This window comes from Mesoplodon densirostris, chromosome 4 (genome assembly GCF_025265405.1).
Source record: "Mesoplodon densirostris isolate mMesDen1 chromosome 4, mMesDen1 primary haplotype, whole genome shotgun sequence".
Classification (NCBI taxonomy): domain Eukaryota; kingdom Metazoa; phylum Chordata; class Mammalia; order Artiodactyla; family Ziphiidae; genus Mesoplodon; species Mesoplodon densirostris.
The window spans coordinates 47558947-47578910 of NC_082664.1; the positions used below are offsets into that span (position 1 = coordinate 47558947).

The 19964-nt window shown below is 37.0% G+C and overlaps 1 protein-coding gene across 1 annotated transcript in view; it reads left to right on the forward strand.

Annotated features, from left to right (window-relative positions):
• The window catches only part of WDHD1 (WD repeat and HMG-box DNA binding protein 1), a 59641-nt gene that overhangs the window by 22747 nt on the left and 16930 nt on the right, over positions 1-19964 (forward strand). The window contains exons 11-16 of the mRNA XM_060096184.1: positions 2355-2565; positions 5423-5610; positions 7427-7611; positions 10644-10885; positions 13238-13375; positions 14989-15145. Coding sequence (XP_059952167.1) covers positions 2355-2565; positions 5423-5610; positions 7427-7611; positions 10644-10885; positions 13238-13375; positions 14989-15145 — 1121 coding nt within the window. The remainder of the gene's footprint in view (positions 1-2354; positions 2566-5422; positions 5611-7426; positions 7612-10643; positions 10886-13237; positions 13376-14988; positions 15146-19964) is intronic.

Below are 19964 nucleotides of genomic sequence, written 5' to 3' on the forward strand. Positions count from 1 at the left end.
TTTTTGTTTTTTTGATGTTGAGTTGTATGAGCTGTTTATGTATTTCGGATATTAACCCCTTATCGGTCATATCATTTGCAAATATTTTCTCCTATTCAGTAAGTTGTCCTTTTGTTTTGTCAAAGGTTTTCTTTGCTATGCAAAAGCTTTTTGGTTTAATTAGGTTTCATTTATTTATTTTTGCTTTTATTTCCTTTGCTTTAGGGTTCAGCTATGAATAGCATTTACATGGTCATAATAAATCTAAATACTGTAAATTGATCCAAGCAAAATGAGAATATATCTATATTGGGTGGACAGGAGTAGGAGGATGGTGTATATGCATACAAGGGGAGTAGTGGTGGTTGAAAAATGGCACCAAATCCTCATCTTTCTTAACAGAAAGAAGTTAGTAACATCTATTAAATAGATAATTAAAACTGAAAAATCAAAAGATTTCACTGGAATATGATTTACAAGTGTGGAGGGAAGTATAAAAAGAAACAATTGAGAGCAGAGAAGTAAGTCGGAGGCTGCACAGAGGATTGTTTTCATTTTTGTATTAAATCTTATAACACTGACTAATTTATATGCATGACTAACGTTGATAAAAAAGAAAATTAAATTGAGAAATAATTTTTAGTTCAACAACAATGTCCTGTTGTATAGCACAGGGAACTATATTCAGTAACCTGTGATAAACCATAATGGGAAAGAATATGAAAAAGAATACATATATGTATAACTGAATCAACAGAAGTTAATACAACACTGTAAATCAACTATGTCAATAAAATTTTTAAAACTTAAAAAAATTTTAGTTTAAAGGTCACCTCTTATAAAACCTTAACCCTTCTATCCAGAATTGCCCACTCTCTCCTTTTTGCTTTTACTCCTCATAGTACATGTTTCTGTTACAACACCTCTCACCGTAAGTTAAAACCCTCATTTTTGATAAGAAAGTCCGAAAAAAGTTTTTTTTTTTTTTTTTTTTGCGGTACGCAGGCCTCTCACTGTTGCGGCCTCTTCCGTTGTGGAGCACAGGCTCCGGACGCGCAGGCTCAGCGGCCATGGCTCACGGGCCCAGCCGCTCTGCGGCATGTGGGATCTTCCCAGACCCGGGCACGAACCCATGTCCCCTGCATCGGCAGGCGGACTCTCAACCACTGTGCCCCCAGGGAAGCCCCCTCCCGAAAAAAGTTTTGTGTTTTTTTTTTTTTTTTTTTTTTTTGCAGTATGAGGGCCTCTCACTGTTGTGGCCTCTCCCATTGCGGAGCACAGGCTCCGGACGCGCAGGCTCAGCGGCCATGGCTCACGGGCCCAGCCGCTCCGCGGCATATGGGATCCTCCCAGACCGGGGCACGAACCCGTATCCCCTGCATCGGCAGGCGGACTCTCAACCACTGCGCCACCAGGGAGGCCCCCGAAAAAAGTTTTTGACCAACTTGAGTACATAAACTTTTAGGACTATGGATAAAATAGTTAAATATCTTCTTATAGCATTTATCAATAGTTATTAATTTAATTATTCAAATCATTTGTTTAAACATATGAATTTAGAAGTATTTTTTTCTGTTCTCTCATTTCTTTAAATGTCAACTTTCCAGAACACAGTTATATGCACTTCCATCTAAAAGATTTGTGATATAGTCCCTTTTGAATCCATTAGTGGTGTTCTCATTAGACTTTTATACCCAACTATAAGTTTCCATGGACTTAACATTGTACAGTTTTTATTCATTCTATAGGAATAATTGTGATCCTTACAATGTATCTGCTTACTATTCACTTTTAAAGTGATCTCAAAAATTGTTTACAGTGACATTCAGTACTTGCAATGATATGTTCATATTCCTAGGAATCAATGATTAATGTTGGATTTATTTGCCACTTTTGTTTTTCTTTTGATTCTATTTGTTTACTTCTGTAAGCATCAAAAAATACCCCAAAGACGAGCTTTAACTGAGATCATCTAAAGTAAACATCTTACCTAAGCAGTATCTTGTTCAAAATAAAAGTAAATGAGAGAATATCTTATAATGAGAGACTTTGTAAGGACTCATAGTTGACTTCTTTTCTGGAGAATGATTGTGAGGAATAAAATCTTGCTTTATATTTGGGTATACACATGTATTTCTTTACATGTCTGTCTTATACTTCCACCTTATCCATAGACTATAAGGCATTTAAAGTAAGGACTATGTCTTATATAAATATAAATACAATCTTCATAAACATATTTGCTCATTATTTTTACCAAGGCACTTGCTTACTTGGTAGAATTTATAGGAGCATATTAAAAGATCGCCTTTTGAATAATTGTGTTTATCTAAGTAGTTCACTAATACTTTCTAATTTGTATTAATTTGTTCAAGGTATCTAGCAGAGTAGAAAAGGATTATAATGATCTTTTTGATGGAGAAGATAGAAGTAGTGCTGGTGATTTTCTAAATGACAATGCAGTCGAAACCCGCTCTTTTTCAAAAGGGATTATAAATGATGAGGAAGACGATGATGACCTCATGCTGGCTTCAGGTCGTCCTAGACAGCGAAGTCATATCCTAGAAGATGATGAAAACTCAGTTGGTATGAATTGACTTTGTGAATGTGATGATCCATCTTACTGATCAATATTTTCAATTTTGTATTAAAACTATTATTTAAAGTCAGTACTGGATTGGTAGAATGTAGCTATAGCATTAAATACGTATGTTGAAAAAGGTTTCAAAACAATGATCTAAGCTTCTGCTTTAGCAAACTAGAAAAAGAAGAGGAAATTAAACCCCAAGCGAGCAAAAGGAAGGAAATGATAAAGAACAGAATTCAATGAAATTGACAACCAAAAGCTATAGAGAAGTCAGTAAAACCGAAAGCTTATTCTTTGAAAAGATCAGTAAAACTGATAAATCTCTATCCTGATTGATCAAGAAAGAAAGACACAAATGACTAATATAAGAAATGAAAGGGGTATCATCACCGTGTATCCCATAGACCTTCACTATCCAATATGATAGCCATTAGCCACTTGTGGCTTTTGAGCACTTAAAATGTGGCTAGTTCAAATTGAGGTGTGTTTTAAGTATAAAATGCAACCAGATTTTGAAGACAGTACAAAAAAGAGAATGTAAAATATCTTGGTCGTTTTTTACATTGAGTACATGTTGAAATTATATTTTAAATGCAGTATATTATTACAATTAATTACACCTGTTTCTTTTTACTATTTAAAATATGGCTACTACAAAATTTTACATCACATATGTAACTCACATTATATTTCTATAAGATAGCACTGCTATTAATAACAAAAGCTTAATAGGTGAATATTATGAACAACTTTGTGTCCATAAATTCAACAACTTAGATAAAATGGCCAGATTCTTTGAAAGACACAAACTACCAAGCTAACTCAAGAAATAGGTAACCTGGCCGCAACTAAAAGATACTCGTTGCTGCAACTAAAGATCCCGCACGTGGCAACTAAGACCCGGTGCAGCCAATTAAATAAATAAATAAATATTAAAAAATTTTTAAACAAAAAGAAATAGGTAACCTGAATAGTTTGGTATCTGTTAAAGATATTGGGATTGTAATGAAAAACCTTTAAATAAAGTGACTATTACAACTTATATGCTAAAATTAGCACATTTGAACATTACCAAGTGAAATGCCAGTGTACAGTGATAAGTTGTGCTTCATTTAAAGCATATAGGGTTTATAGGATAGCACTCCTCAAATGTTTGGTTTCAGGAGCTCATTACATTCCTAAAATTTTTTGAGGACCCCAAAGAAAATTGTGTGTGGAGTTATATTTATTGTTATTTACTATGTTAGAAATTAAAACTGAGAAATTTTTAAAATATTCATTTTAAAGTAACATTAATAAACTCATTATATATAAATGTAAATAACATTTTTTAATGTAAATAAAACAACTCTAGAAAAATGATATTATTTTACCCTTTTTCAGATCTTAGCATAGAAGACAGCTGGATTTTTTCATGTGCTTCAGGATTCAGTCTACTGCCATATATTTGTTTTTGTTTGAAGTATGTGAAAAAAATTTAGCCTCACACAATATGTAGTTTGAAAAAAGAGAAGTATTTTAATAGCCTATTGAAAGAATGGCAGATATTCTTCTTTGATGTTGCACCAAAACGCAACAAATGATCATTTCTTAAAGATTACTTGCAATGTGGAATCTGAAAACTTTTTGGTGAACTTTTCAACTCTATTATTACATTAAAATCCATTGGTCTAACTTGAATGGATCTTTTTTTTTTTTTTTTTTGGCGGTACGCGGGCCTCTCACTGCTGTGGCCTCTCCCGTTGCGGAGCACAGGCTCCCGATGCGCAGGCTCAGCGGCCATGGCTCACGGGCCCAGCTGCTCTGCAGCATGTGGGATCTTCCTGGACCGGGGCACGAACCCGTGTCCCCTGCATCGGCAGGCGGACTCTCAACAACTGCGCCACCAGGGAAGTCCTTGAATGGATCTTTTATCATGTTTGATTTTTTCACATATGCATTGGTAATTTGGAAAATACTGTTGCCTGAGCTTTGCAGACCTTCCTAATATTGACACGTTATCCAGAATAATATTTGTTAGTATCATCGCCAATCTCATCAGAAGTTTTTAAATATTACAAAGCAGTCAAGCTCATGGTGGCAGGTACACGTTTTTCACTATTCTGATTTTCGCTTGAAAGCTCCAATTTTATCATTGACCACAAATTCTGTCAGTTATTTTTCTTAAATGACCAGCTCACTTCATTTTTAAGAAAATGTTTGCCACATACTTGATAAACCATAGTTTATCTGGTATTTCCAATAAAAATGGTGTTACATGAAAAAATTAGGTAGTTCAGCTTACAAGTCAATTGCAGAATTGCTTTTTTTTTTTAGACAACCATCACAGTTCTTTTTTTTTTTATTTTAGTTTTTTGGCCGCACTACGCAGCATGTTTTTTTTTTAAATTTTTGACCATGCTGCGCAGCATGTGGGATCTAGTTCCCTGACCAGGGATCGAACCTACAACCCCTGCATTGGAAGCACAGAGTCTTAACCACTAGACCACCAGGGAAATCCCCCATCACAATTCTTTATGCACACTTCCCATTTTAACACAGAGAACATTTTTAAAAAATCTATGCAAAGATCAAGATTTAATAAAATTAATATTTTTACTGCAATTGGTTAACAATACACTGACTACTAATACAGATTGGTGCCACTGCTTTGATTCATGCTAAGGTACCAGCAGTTTTACCCTCCATTGCTTTTGAATTATCACTGCAGATGTTAACACAGTGAAAGAGGCAAATAGTATTAAAATGTTAGTATTACTAAATATGAATGAACAAGGTTATTAGATTTCATAATGCTTTTCTTTTTCAAGGTAATAGGTATTTATGATTCTCTAATTATAATTCTTTGTTTTCTAGATGTTACAGTGATAAAAACTGGTTCTAGTTTTCTCAAAGAAGAGGAGGAGGATGATCAGGCAGGCAGCATTCACAATCTACCAGTTGTAACATCCCAAAGGCCATTTTATGATGGTCCTATGCCAACGCCCCGGCAAAAGCCATTCCAGTCAGGTTCTACACCCTTGCATCTCACTCACAGATTCATGGTAAGCCTTGCATCTACATGTAACTTTAAAATAGTCTTATCTCACTTTTAAGCATTTTATCTCACTGTAGTTAATTTTGTTTGGTAAAAATATTTTTTAAAAACCTTGGTTAACTGGCCTGGAACACTTTGGTTGATTATAATTTTGTGCTTGATTTATTTTATGGTTAACTCACAGTTTTAATCTTATTTCAACCTTATTATTGAATATTGTGTTAAATAAAATTCTGCTTTGCAAAATGGCATATAATGAACATAATAAATGTGACTGTATATCTTGCAGTACCTCTTGGCTATACTTCCAAACTTTACTTCTCATATTAGTTTTTATATAGGAGATTGTACTGATTCCAGAACACTAGTTAGAAGGTGTTTTTTAGAAGGCAACCACTGGTATGGTATACTATCAGAAGGTGATAAGTGCTATGAAAAAAAAAGCTATCTGCCCCTTTCCCCATGCCAATGGAATATATTCTCCAGAGGCACAGAGATTTTTCTGTTTTGTTTACTGATAGCACTTAGAACAAGGTATGGCACAATAGGCATTCAATATATATTTATGGATGAATGACTATATTAACTTTTTGTCTTAAGTTTGAGAGCTAAAAAAGTTTAATATTTTTATTTGTTGATTACTTGAGGTTTTCCACTGAGGACTTTGACAGTTGTCCTTTTTAAGTGGTATGGTCCTGGCATAAATTTGTAGATAGATATTAAAGGTGATGTTTTATTTTAAAAAAAAAACCTTTTTATTGCCATCAGTAATCATCATCAAGTAATAGATCTTAATTTTTTGAATATTGTCAAATACTTTATAGTTGTATTTGTGGTAGGGGAAAGGAAACACTAGGGCCTACCCTGCCTAGTATGAGCCTATAGTGTACGTGAGTGGAAGACAAGTTTTCCAAATGGTATCAATTTATGCTGCCTTTTTTTTTAAATTCCTGTTGTGTGTGTGTGTGTGTGTGTGCATGATTTTTATTTAGTTTTGGCTGTGTTGGGTCTTCGCTGCTGCGAGCAGGCTTTCTCTAGATACAGCGAATGGGGGCTACTCTTTTGTTGCAGTGCGCGGGCTTCTCACTGCGGTGGCTTCTCTTGTTGCAGAGCACAGACTCTAGTCATGCAGGCTCAGTAGTTGCAGCACATGAGCCCTAGAGCATGTGGGCTTCAGTAGTTGCCACGCGTGGGCTCAGTAGTTGCAGTGCACAGGCTTTAGGGTGTGTGGGCTTCAGTAGTTGTGGCACGTGGGCTCAGTAGTTGTGGCACACGGACTTAGTCGCTCCGTGGCATGTGCTGTCTTCCCAGACCAGGGCTTGAACCCATGTCCCCTGCATTGGCAGGCAGATTCTTAACCACTGAGCCACGAGGGAAGTCCTGTGCTGCCTTAAAATGTATATATGCCATAACTATAAACCAGTTAGTTGGACCAAAAGAAATATGCAGTCATATTTGTAAGTAAATACATTTTTGAAATGTTTTGTTTGACGAATTTAATGGTTCGGTTGTCTAAAGGTGAATTGTAAAGTATTTTTTTATGACAGTAATATAATTTTAAAAAATATTAGGTAAAATATTCCATTTGCTAATAAATAAGTATATATGTACCTTCTTCTCATGAGGAAAAGAATAATTAGTGATTGTTGCTCCGATGTTACTACTGTTACCTGAAACTATTTAGAGGTAAATAAGCTGTGGTTGCTCCCATAACTTAATCCCTGATATAGACTACATTATTTGTTAATTTGTACTATTTTAGTCTATTGATTCTAAGAACTTTACCCTTTCTCAGACTTGTATTTAACCTTACATGTTTGTAGGTGTGGAACTCTATTGGAATTATTCGCTGCTATAATGATGAGCAAGACAATGCCATAGATGTGGAGTTCCATGATACCTCCATACACCATGCAACACACTTATCAAACACTTTGAATTATACAGTAGCAGATCTTTCCCATGAAGCTGTTTTGTTGGCATGTGAAAGCACTGATGAACTAGCAAGGTAAATTCAAGATTATTAGGAAGAATTTGTTACTGTTGAACTGTTGTACTAAAAACGTTGAAATTCAGTACAAAAACTTCGTAAGACAAAAAACAAAATTATGTCTTTTATAGTATGGAATTTCAGAAGGAAGAGTTTAGTACAAATAGCAGCACACCCGTAATACCTCAGAACATATGTCTGTTTTTGCTTATTTGTCCCCTTCTTACATAAGAGTAATACACGGATTAATTGTAAACCAGCAAGCTTAAGTAGTACAGAATTTTTAGAAAATGAAAATTCCCCCCAGAATTCTACTCTCAGATATAACTACTGTTAACAATTAACAGTTAATCTAATCCCAGCCTTGGACAACTACTGATTAGGGTTTTGTCACTATAGATTAGATTTGAAACTTCTCTTTAAAAAAAAAAAAAGGAAAAACACACTAAAAATGTTATTAGTATTATCTGTCATTTTGACTTTTTAACTTAAAAAACTTTAGACTTTAACTTAGATATATTGGTTGGTTGCTAGGTAGGTAGGTAGATATAGAGACAAGAAAATTATGATGGAAAAGCAGTGGATGCAGAATCTGTATTTTTTTTAAAGAAGAAAAAATATTTTATTCAGCTTTGTTATTTCAGCCAGCTTGCCCTGTTAATTTTTTCAGCTGATCATAATGCTTATACACTTGATCATAGATTTTACTAACTCCCAGGTGATTTGAATAAAATCCTTCTGACTGGATACATTAGTTCCTCGCTGCTCAAATTATGGTCCACAAACTAGGGGCATGGGTCACATGGGAGCATGTTGAAAACACAGAATCACAGACCCAAACCCAGACCTTCTGAGTCAGAATCTGCATTTTAACAAGATACTCAGGTGATAGAGTATGCATTAAAGCCCGAGAAACACCAAATTGGGTCATTTTAATATTTTAATTGGTTTCCTAATTTACACATTGTAAAATCAACTCAATACTTCATTTAAAAAAATTTTTTTTTTGCGGTACGCGGGCCTCTCACTGTTGTGGCCTCTCCCATTGCGGCGGACGTGCAGGCTCAGCGGCCATGGCTCATGGGCCTAGCCGCTCCGCGGCATGTGGGATCTTCCCGGACTGGGGCACGAACCCGTGTCCCCTCCATCGGCAGGCGGACTCTCAACCACTCACCACCAGGGAAACCCAATACTTTATTATTGTATTAAATCAGTTTACTAAAATAATCACTGTTGACTCAGTGTCTCTAACTCAGAATATTTTCCATAATTAGAACATTTATTTCCATGGCAATTTTTTAAAATTGAAGTATAGTTGTTTTACAATGTTATGTTAGTTTCTGCTGTATAGCAAAGTGATTTAGCTATACATATGTATACATTCTTTTTTATATTCTTTTCCATTATGATTTATCACAGGATATTGAATATAGTTTTCTGTGCTATACAGTTGGACCTCAGTGTTTATCCAATTCTGTGTATAATAGTTTGCATCTACTAACCCCAGACTCCCAATCCATCCCCCCACATCCCCCTTCCCCCTTGGCTCCATGTGCAACTTTGATTTCGGATTGTTAAGATTGTTATGATTTCCTGTTTGATCATTGTTCTTCTCTTTGTTTTCCTAGATATATTATTTCAGAGTCATATACAATGTTATCCTTTTATTTATTTTATTTTATTTTTTAAATATTGAAGTGTAGTTGATTTACAATATTGTGTTAATTACTGCTGTACAGCGAATTGATTCAGTTATATATATTTTTTCATATTCTTTTCCATTATGGTTTATCACTGGATATTGAATATAGGTCCCCCTGCTATACAGTAGGACCTTGTTGTTTATCCATCCTATATATTCTAATTTGCATCTGCTAATCCCAAACTCCCAATCCTTACCTCCCCCACCCACCCTCCTGCTTGGCAGCCACAAGTCTGTTCTCTATGTCTGTGAGTCTGTTTCTGTTTCTTGGATATGTTCATTTGTGTCGTATTTTAGATTCCACATATAAGTGATATCATATGATATTTGTCTTTCTCTTTCTGATTTACTTCAATTAACATGATAATGTCTAGGTCCACCCCCCACCCCCCTTTTTTTTTCTGGCTGAGCTGCGTGGCTTGGGGATATTAGTTCCCTGACCAGGGATTGACCCGCATCCTCGGTAGTGAAAAAGCGGAATCTTAACCACTGTACCGCTAGGGAATTCCCATCCCCCTTTATTTTATTTTATTATTTATTTATTTATTTATTTTGGCTGCACTGGGTCTTTGTTGCGGCATGCGGGATCTTTTAGTTGCAGCATGTGGACTTCTTAGTTGTGGCATGCATGCCGGATCTAGTTACCCAACCAGGGATGGAACCCGAGCCCCCTGCATTGGGAGTGCGGAGTCTTACCCACTGGACCACCAAGGAAGTCCCTCATCTCCCTTTATTTTAAATTTGAATTTAAAATTACTGTTTAGGAAGTCAGTACTGCCTCTGATTCTAAATGCTATGGTATCTACGTTTTGAAGCTTAAGTTTCATAATAACTTGCATGTATGTAAATATGCAAAGAAAAAAGACTGGAAACACAAATCAGATTGTTAGCAGTGGTTGGTAATCTTGCTGGTGGGATTATGATTTTTTTTTTCTTTTTCTCTTTGTTCTCCCATATTGAATTTTCTTTTTCTTTTTGCAATGAGAGGACTCTTGCCTAACATTTTGATGCTTTCTTCCTTTTTAAAAATTTGGTTGTGATTTTTGTGTGTATTTGCAGCCCAGGATGACACTCTGCTGATTTTATCCTGATTTTTTTCATTTAACATTATATTGTGAGCATTTTCCCGTATCTTTAAATATTCTTCAGTAACATGACTATTAATGGTTTTAACATAGTTCATTTTAAGGATATTTCATAATTACTTTCTTAAAGCCATTTTTGTATGATTTGTGTGTAATAGAAAAATAAACTATTTGATTGTTACTGGGTGTAATGATTAGTTACATATATGGAAAAAATGTCAAGTGTGAAAGTTTGATTGTTTCTGTCTTGTTTTAATTTTTAGCAAGCTTCACTGCCTGCACTTCAGTTCATGGGATTCAAGCAAAGAGTGGATAGTAGACATGCCTCAGAATGAAAATATTGAAGCCATATGTCTTGGTCAGGGATGGGCTGCTGCTGCCACTAACGCCTTGCTCCTTCGCTTGTTTACCATTGGAGGTGTTCAGAAAGAGGTCTTCAGTCTCCCTGGGCCTGTTGTGTCAGTGGCAGGACATGGAGAACAGCTTGTCATTGTTTATCACAGAGGTAGATTTTTTCTACTATTTTATAGTTTTACCATGACCTGAAGTAAAATGGAAATTACTTAAGCTTTTTTTCTCTCTGGTTTGGATTGTATCTCCTTTTGCATTTATTTTAGTATTTGAATCAGTATAATCTTTGTACAGAATTTTGTTGTATTCACCAATAGCAATGAAAATGAAAACGTTTTATTTATAGAAAAACTGTACTATAGAAAGAATTCTAAGGTAGAGTTTGGTTAATTGCTTCCATGTCTATATCTTATAAGAATTATCAGAGTTTAAATGCCTCAAAAAGTAAACTAACTCCTTGTGTGAAGGACCAGAGCAACTTTGAATGTGACTTAAAAAGTTGTTGCCTCCTTTTCCTCACTTCATATTCTGTCCTCAGTCCCCATTGCTGTGCTAAGGCTGGTTTTATTAAGGTTACCGATGATCTTTTTATGCTTATTTATTTAAACAATTCCACCAGAAATACTTTCTTCTCTTGGCTTCTGTGACGTCACTCTCCCATTTTTTTTCCTTAGGAGCTGATAACTCTTTCAGCTCCTTTGCTGGCTCCTGTTCCTATGCCCCCCTCTTAGCTGGAGTACTCCAGGGCGCAGTCACAGCCCCCTTCTCTTCCTTTCACTAGGTCAGGAGCTATTAGTCTTTCGACTGCTTAGCCCTAGTGAGAAATATATTCTATGTTGCTATTCTATACATACCTGCAGATATAACTAGAATGAAAGTCTCATGGACAATATTTACTCTTTGATTTCATTTTTCTTTAAATTCTGGTTGTAACTCTGGATTGATTCCATGACTCACAGGTCAAAAAATGCAGTTTGAGAAACTACTTTGGGATATCTCATTAACACCCATGGCTTTAATACATCTATATGTTCATGACTTCTACATTAGTATCACCAGCCCTCCCCACTCCTTATGTCTCCAGACTTACATATCCAATTGCCGACTTGAAATCTCTATGTAGAGTTTTGATATTTATCTCATACTTAACTTGGTCACAATAAAGCCTCTGGGCTTTCTTTTTCCCTCCAAACTTGCTTCTTAGTTTTTCCATTTCAGTAAACGTCATACTATCAATCTAGCTACTCAAGCCAGAAATGTTAAGAGTTATCCTCTTTTTCCCTCATGTCCCCACATCACTCTGTCAGCAAAGTCATTATCATGTCAGTTCACACAACGCATTGTACATCTGTCCCTTTTTATCTCCACTAAAACCCTGGTGCAACCCAGACATCATCTCTTGGACTGTTGGAATAACCTCCTAACTAGCTTTTCAGCTTCAATTCTTGCCTGCCACAATCCATTCTCCACATAGCAGCCTAGGTGACTTTTTTTTTTTTTTTTTTTTTTTTTTTGCGGTACGTGGGCCTCTCACTGCTGTGGCCTCTCCCGTTGCGGAGCACAGGCTCCGGACACGCAGGCTTAGCGGCCATGGCTCACGGGCCCAGCCGCTCCGCAGCATGTGGGATCTTCCCAGACCGGGGCACGAACCTGCGTCCCCCTCATCGGCAGGCGGACTCTCCACCACTGCGCCACCAGGGAAGCCCCCTAGGTGACTTTTTAAAAACATAAATCCAATCACTTTCCTATTCTGCTCAGAATCCTCTGATGTCTTCCTATTGCTTTAGAATAAAAATCAAACTTGTTATCCCAGGTGGCAAGGTCCTACATGATCTGACCTTTGCCTGCCTCTTCAACCTCATCTCTTACCACTTTTTTTCTTGTTACTGGTTCTGGCCCTACTGGCTTCTTTGTGTTCTTCAAACTCACCAAGCTTGTTCCCAGCTTAGGCCCGTTTCATTAGCTTTTCTCTGTCTACTGTAGTGCTCCTACCCCTATCGTTTGGATGGCTGACTCCAACTTGCAAATCATATCTCAGTTTAAATTTCACTTTCTCAAAAGGCCACTTTTGTCTGTCCAATCTAAAGTAGCCACTCAGTCTGACACTCTGTATCACATTAGTATTTTAATCTTTGATAATGACACTTAGTATTTTCTTTCTTTCTAAATTAGCTTTTCCTCTCCTACCTGAATATGAGTTTCATGAGAACACTGACTTTGTCTTGTTTACCATTGTAGCCTCAGTACCTGGTACAAAGTAAGCTCTCTTTAAATACTTCTTGAGTGAATGAATTACCACTTATAAACACTTTATATAAATAGTCCAGAACATACTGTTCTGCTTCTAATCCCTGAATGGTGCCTCAGGTAAGTGGCTTATCTATAAAAAGTACTGCTAACTTAGGAATTTATCACAAAATAAAATTCACTTCAGAGAAGATAATTTAGACTACATCATAGCTAAATAACCTTTGATACCTGATTTATATTTACATTTTCTCCCTAGGTACAGGACTTGATGGGGATCAGTGCCTGGGAGTTCAACTGCTAGAGCTGGGGAAAAAGAAAAAACAAATTTTACATGGTGATCCTCTTCCTCTTACAAGGAAATCCTACCTTGTATGGCTTGGCTTTTCAGCTGAAGGCAAGATAAATTCATTTATATTTAAGTCATTTTTCAAGAAGAAAATTGCTTCATTATTTATTCCTAATTAATTTGCTTAAAGATAAATTGTCTATATTTTATGTTTAAATTTATTTTAATATATTGGCCGAACTGGAAACTGGAATTTCCAGGTGAGGTAGCCACTGTTTTATGTACAAGATCTCTTCTTCATCAGAATTCTGATTAGAACACTTACAGAGAGGGAAATAAGTTTTTCTGAAAGTTTATTAGCTAGCAAAAAGGAGATCAAGTTTTGGCTTTTTTAGCAGATTTTTTTGGCTTTTTTAGCAGATTCTACGTGAAAATCAGGAATTTTCTACTGATTTCCACTATAGTAACCACTAACCACATGTGGCTAATTTGAGTTGAGGTGTGCTATAACTATAAAATACTCTCCAAATTTTGAAGGCTTAGTATGAAATAAAAAAAGTGTAAAAAATTTCTATAATTCTTTTACATTGATTACATGTTAAAATGATAATATTTTGGATATATTGGATTTAATAAAATATATTATTAAAATTAACTTCACTTTTTTTCCCCCTTCTGTCATGTGGCAGGAGGAAATCAAAAATTACATTTGTGGCCCACGTGATATTTCTATTGAACAGTGTGCTGTTGTAGACTCACTAACAGTGGGTTATGACAAATGATTTGAAGGACACTGAGGAGTACCTTATTTGAAGGCACTTGTTAACCCTGTCTTCTGGCTTAAATATTTCTATTATTGGAGATTCATGCCCTTTAATTACATCATTGGAAACTCTAGTTTGTCTTTAAAAAAAACCCAACCATTTCTGGATGTGTTTTCTATTGGGATATTAATTAGTCACTTATGCTTTAATAATGTGACCATTACTAACTTCCATTCATATAGCTTTATTTTTTTCTCCCAGTTACCAATCAGATCTAGACCCTGAGGAAACTGCTGTTTGCAGAGTAAGAGGGGTGTGAAGTCACAGATAAAAAAAGGATAATTAGGGAATTTGCCACGTACTTCCTGAAATGGGAGCAGAGTAGGTGGGAAACAGGGATGCTTACTTGTTTCCTAGGTAAGTCTAGGAGCAGAACAGTGGGGAACTGTTGGGGAACAGAACAGTGACAAGGCCAAGAGATGGGGGAGGAAGAAGAGTACTAAAGACAGATTTCTCTACATCATCACCTTGCATTAGGTTCTCCTCATTTTTCCAAGTCTCTCTTGACCAAGGAAACTTCAGATTCAATTTTAACTTCTTTACTGAAATTGGCTTTGAAAAACTGCTGTATTCCAGCAGGTGGCATAGTTTTCACTGAATTGATCAGGGTTTTTTTTCCTCTTTTTTTTGGATAAATTTTAGTCACATCACATGCAATTTTTTTTCCTTTGATTCAGTTAGGTCTTACTCTATGTGGTTAGTGAAATTTTATGGGAAATAATCTTGGATTATTTGCCTTTTGGGTTTGGCGGAGGTTTTTTTTTGTTTGTTTGTTTTTGTTTTTTGTTTTGCTTTTGAATTGAAAGTTGATTGATTGGTGTGTGTATTTGAAAAAGGATTTATTTAACAAATAGGTAGCTATGTTTCCAGGTGATTTGTTTTTCTTTTGGTATATAGGTACCCCATTTAATGTGGATTCAGAAGGCATTGTTCGAATGCTTAACAGAGGACTTGGTCATACATGGACTCCTGTATGTAACACAAGAGAGCACTGCAAAGGAAAATCTGATCACTACTGGGTGGTTGGTATCCATGAAAATCCCCAGCAACTGAGGTGGGCTATTAGAAAATGCTTAGTTGACTCTTTTTTAAAAAGTACTTTGAAATTCTTTATTATGCTTATCTTTAAAGGTATTTTTAAAAATCTTTAACCTTAGCTCATTTACTTGCTTTCCATATTCACTAAATTAGGAATTTGTTTACATTCACTTTGAAGTTTTCAGCCAGTTGCTTGACTTGGAACCTACTGAGCAAAATAGAAACTAAGGGAATTCCCTGGAGGTCCAGTGGTTAGGACTCTGCGCTTCCACTGCAGGGGGCATGGTTTTAATCCCTGGTCGGAGAACTAAGATCCCGCAAGCCGAGCTGCATGGCCTAAAAAAAAGAAAACAAGTTTATTAGTGTGACTAGCATTATTTCAGCCAGATAGGGAGGGGAGTTTTGGGTAAACATCACATTTCATCTTTTTTTTTTTTTTTTTTTTTTTTGCTGTACGCGGGCCTCTCACTGCTGTGGCCTCTCCCGTTGCGGAGCACAGGCTCCGGACACACAGGCCCCGCGGCCATGGCTCGCGGGCCCAGCCGCTCCGCGGCACGTGGGATCCTCCGGGATCGGGGCACGAACCCGCGTCCCCTGCATCGGCAGGCGGACTCCCAACCACTGCGCCACCAGGGAGGCCCACATTTCATCTTTTATTATAGCCTTTTATTTTAAACTTTGATTTAGAATTGAATATATAATTTAGTTGCTTTTTGAGATTTTTAGCTTAATTGTTGTTATAGGGGAGTGGGCTAGTAGAAATTTAGTAGTTGACTGCAAGTGTAGAATTCTCAGTACATATAGTCTCTATTCAGTATTGTGTTGAGTATTTAACTCTTTTTTGACACCAGATATCTTCTTGGTCTAAAAGACTGTCGGTGACATTGTACAGATACTTGGTGAACAAAGAAGTCTCTGCTTTCATGGAGCTTATAGTCTGATTGGGGAGACAGATAACAGAAACAACTAAATATTAATTACTACTTAGAATAAATACTACCCGTTAATCTGAGCAGACCCATGATGAAGAATAACAAGAGCATTTTCTAGATAGTATGGTCATAGAAGATTCTTTTTTTTAAATAAATTTATGTATTTATTTATTTATTTTTGGCTGCATTGGCTCTTCGTTGCTGCGCACGAGCTTTCTCTAGTTGTAGTAAGTGGGGGCTACACTTCGTTGTGGTGCACAGGCTCTAGGCTTGCGGGCTCAGTAGTTGTGGCACATGGCTCAGTAGTTGTGGCTCGCGGGCTCTAGAGCGCAGGCTCAGTAGTTATAGCGCACGGGCTTAGTTGCTCCGCAGCATGTGAGATCTTCCTGGTCCGGGGCACGAACCCATGTCCCCTGCGTCGGCAGGCCTGCGCACCACAATGAAGAGTAGACCTCGCTCACCGCAACCAGAGAAAAGCCCGCTCGTAGCAACGAAGACCCCAAATGGCTAAAGATAAATTAATTAATTTAAAAAAAAAAGAGAGAGAAAATGCTTAACTTAAAAAAAAAAAAAGGAAGGTATTGGAATATATGATTCAAACTCAGAATTTTTGGCTGGTTATATACATTTGGGAATCATCAGATTATAGAAGGTATATAAAGTTATAGTAATAAATGAGAAGAAAGAGACAAAAGATATCAGTCCAACCCCAAAGAAATTCCAGCATTTAGAGGTCAGTTATTGGAGTAGAAGCTTTTGAATGAGAAAAAGGAAGATTAGCTAAGCAATTAAGAGAAAAATCGCCTGAAGAGGGTCATGTCATAGAAACTGTAAGTGGAGACTATTCCAAGAAGCAATAATCAGAAAGGGAAATTAAAATGGCTTTCAAATATATGAAAAGATGATTGATGTCCCTTGAAGTAAGATTAAACACAAATCAGAACTAAAAAGATTTCTCTTTTTACCTATTAAATTAGAAAAATCTGAAAATTTGATAACACTCTTAGCTGGTGAGGCTGTGGGGAAATAACCACGTTTATGTATTGCTGACGGGAGTGTAAGTTGGTCACAATCCCTGTGGAAAGCAATTTGTCAAGAACTATCAGAATTAGAAATGCATATGCCCTTTGACCCAGTGAATCTGTCTTTAGGATTTATCCTGCTGAAAAACTAGTACTTGCTGTTTGAAGTATAATCCATGGAAAAGAACACATATAATAAATGTTGGCAAGGGTGTGGAGAAAAGGGAACCCACATATACTGTTGGTGGGAATGTAAATTGGTACAGCCACAGTGGAGAACAGTATGGAAGTTTCTTAAAAAGCTAAAAATAAACCCAGAAATGACCCAGAAATTCCACTGCTGGGTATATATCTGAAGAAAACCAAAAACACTAAGTGGAGAAGATTCATGCATCCCTGTGTTCGTAGCAGCGTTATTTACAGTTGTCAAGTTATGGAAGCAACCTAAGTGTCCATCAACTGCTGAATGGATAAAGAAGATGTGGTATATATACATGATTTTTTTTTTTTTTTTTGCGGTACGTGGGCCTCTCATTGTTGTGGCCTCTCCTGTCATGGGGCACAGGCTCCAGACGCGCAGGCTCAGCGGCCATGGCTCACGGGCCCAGCCGCTCCGCGGCATGTGGGATCCTCCTGGTCCGGGGCACGAACCCATGTCCCCTGCATCGGCAGGCAGACTCTCAACCACTGCGCCACCAGGGAAGCCCTACATGATTTTTTTAAAAGATATTTTATCAGGTGTAATGAGAGGGAAGAAGATAGGTGCAAATGCAGATAGATTTAGTGGATGAAAGGTGACAGGAATTCTTGTCTGATGCCTTCTGTTTTGGTGGCAGATTTTGAAGCAAGATAGAGGGTATTTTTGAAGGCATTGGTAGGCAGTGTGGATGTTTGAGAAGACATAGTCTTCTTAAAGAATGTGAAATTGAACTTAGTAGAAAATCATAGAGGAATTGCTGGTTATTATTTCTGTATGTCATGTGTTTTCAAAGTCTCCAGATAGTCCATTATTGACATATTTAGTATCAGAAGGAATTTATTAAACTTTTTAAAAATTCTAAGTAATTAAGTTTTGGCTGCGTTGGGTCTCTGTTGCTGCACATGGGCTTTCTCTAGTTGGGGCAAGCGGGGGCTACTCTTCGTTGCAGTTCACCGGCTTCTCATTGTGGTGGCTTCTGTTGTTGCGGAGCACAGGCTCTAGGCACTCGGGCTTCAGTAGTTGTGGCTTGCGGGCTCTAGAGCATAGGCTCAGCAGTTGTGGTGCACGGGCTTAGTTGCTCTGCAGCATGTGGGATCTTCGCGGACCAGGGCTCAAACCCGTGTCCCCTGCGTTGGCAAGCAGATTCTTAACCACTGCACCACCGGCGAAGTCCCTAGTTAACTGTTTCTAACAGTTCTTAGAGTGTAGGTTGTTCTCAGGGATTTTTTTACATGTCTGTTTCCAGGAATCAAGTTTTTAGTAACTTGAATGAAAGAATTCATATTTTATCTTAATCAGAGGTTTAGTTTTTAACCTAGAAAGATTTTTACTTTACTGTTCCATCTAATGTTTATTCAAGTAAGATTATTCATTTTGTTTGTTAATATTATTATCTTAAGGAAGTATGTGAAGTTATTCATTTGCAATGAATAATTTTGGTTTTTCATTTAATATTAAAACTATTTTATCAAGTTCAGTTTTTACACCCCCTAATAATTTGTACAGCTGGCTTTTTTTTCTTACTTGCTTTATAGTTAAGATCTGTGAAGAGTTTTAACTCTCATTAAAAGACATGATAATTACAGCTGGTAACATTTAACTTAAATTCAACATGGGAGGGCTTCCCTGGTGGCTCAGTGGTTAAGAATCAGCCTGCCAGTGCAGGGGACATGGGTTCAAGCCCTGGCCCGGGAAGATCCCACATGCCACGGAGCAACTAAGCCCATGTGCCACAACTACTGAGCCTGTGCTCTGAAGCCCGTGAGCCACAACTACTGAAGCCTGCATGCCTAGAGCCCGTGCTCCGCAGCAGGAGAAGCCACCGTAATGGGAAGCCCGTGCACCACAACAAAGAGTAGACCCCGCTCGCCACAACTAGAGAAAGCCCGCGTGCAGTAACGAAGACCCAACACAGCCATAAATAAATTAATTAATTAATTTAAAAAATTTCAACATGGGATAAAAAAATAATGGACTTCAAATTACAGTTTTTAGACTTGGAAGGATTTTAGAAATTGTCTAGGCCAGTGGCTCCTGACATTTTTAAGCATAAGAGTCCTTTTAAATGTCAAAGCATTTCATGACCAACAAATGATAGCAGCTTATACAGTGAGTATCAGTTGATAGAGAAAATCCATAATAGCAGGAAGTTTCTATAGACGTAAAGATTATATTTGAACCTGAATTTGTATTATAAGTTACATCATGTACATGCATGTGAAAATTCTAGTACATAAAGTGGAAACTCTTTTATTCATTCTACAGACAGTTCATGGTGCCCGTGTGAATGCATGGTCACTTTGCAATAGCTCAGCAGCCCTACAGGGATAAAAAAATGAGAACCACCAGTTTCTTTTGGTCTAGTTCCTGTGCTCTGCCTTTACTCCTGGTCCTTTTCCCCAATTTTTACAGGTGAGAAAACTGAGGCCCAAAAAGATTAAGTAACTTGGGATCACACAGCTAGTTAGTAGCAAAAAAATTACTATATTTTCTCTGTTGAAATACAGGAGCAGTGGAAGTTGAGTTGATAAATAGATTGAAAGAATAAACTCATCCCTAAGGACTGGCTTATTCTAGGGGAATAATTGAATTACTGAGGGGAATCTCATACCGCTGACATTTGAAACACTGAGAAGATAATGCTGAAAAATATATGTACTTGTATATACCGTGATAAATTGA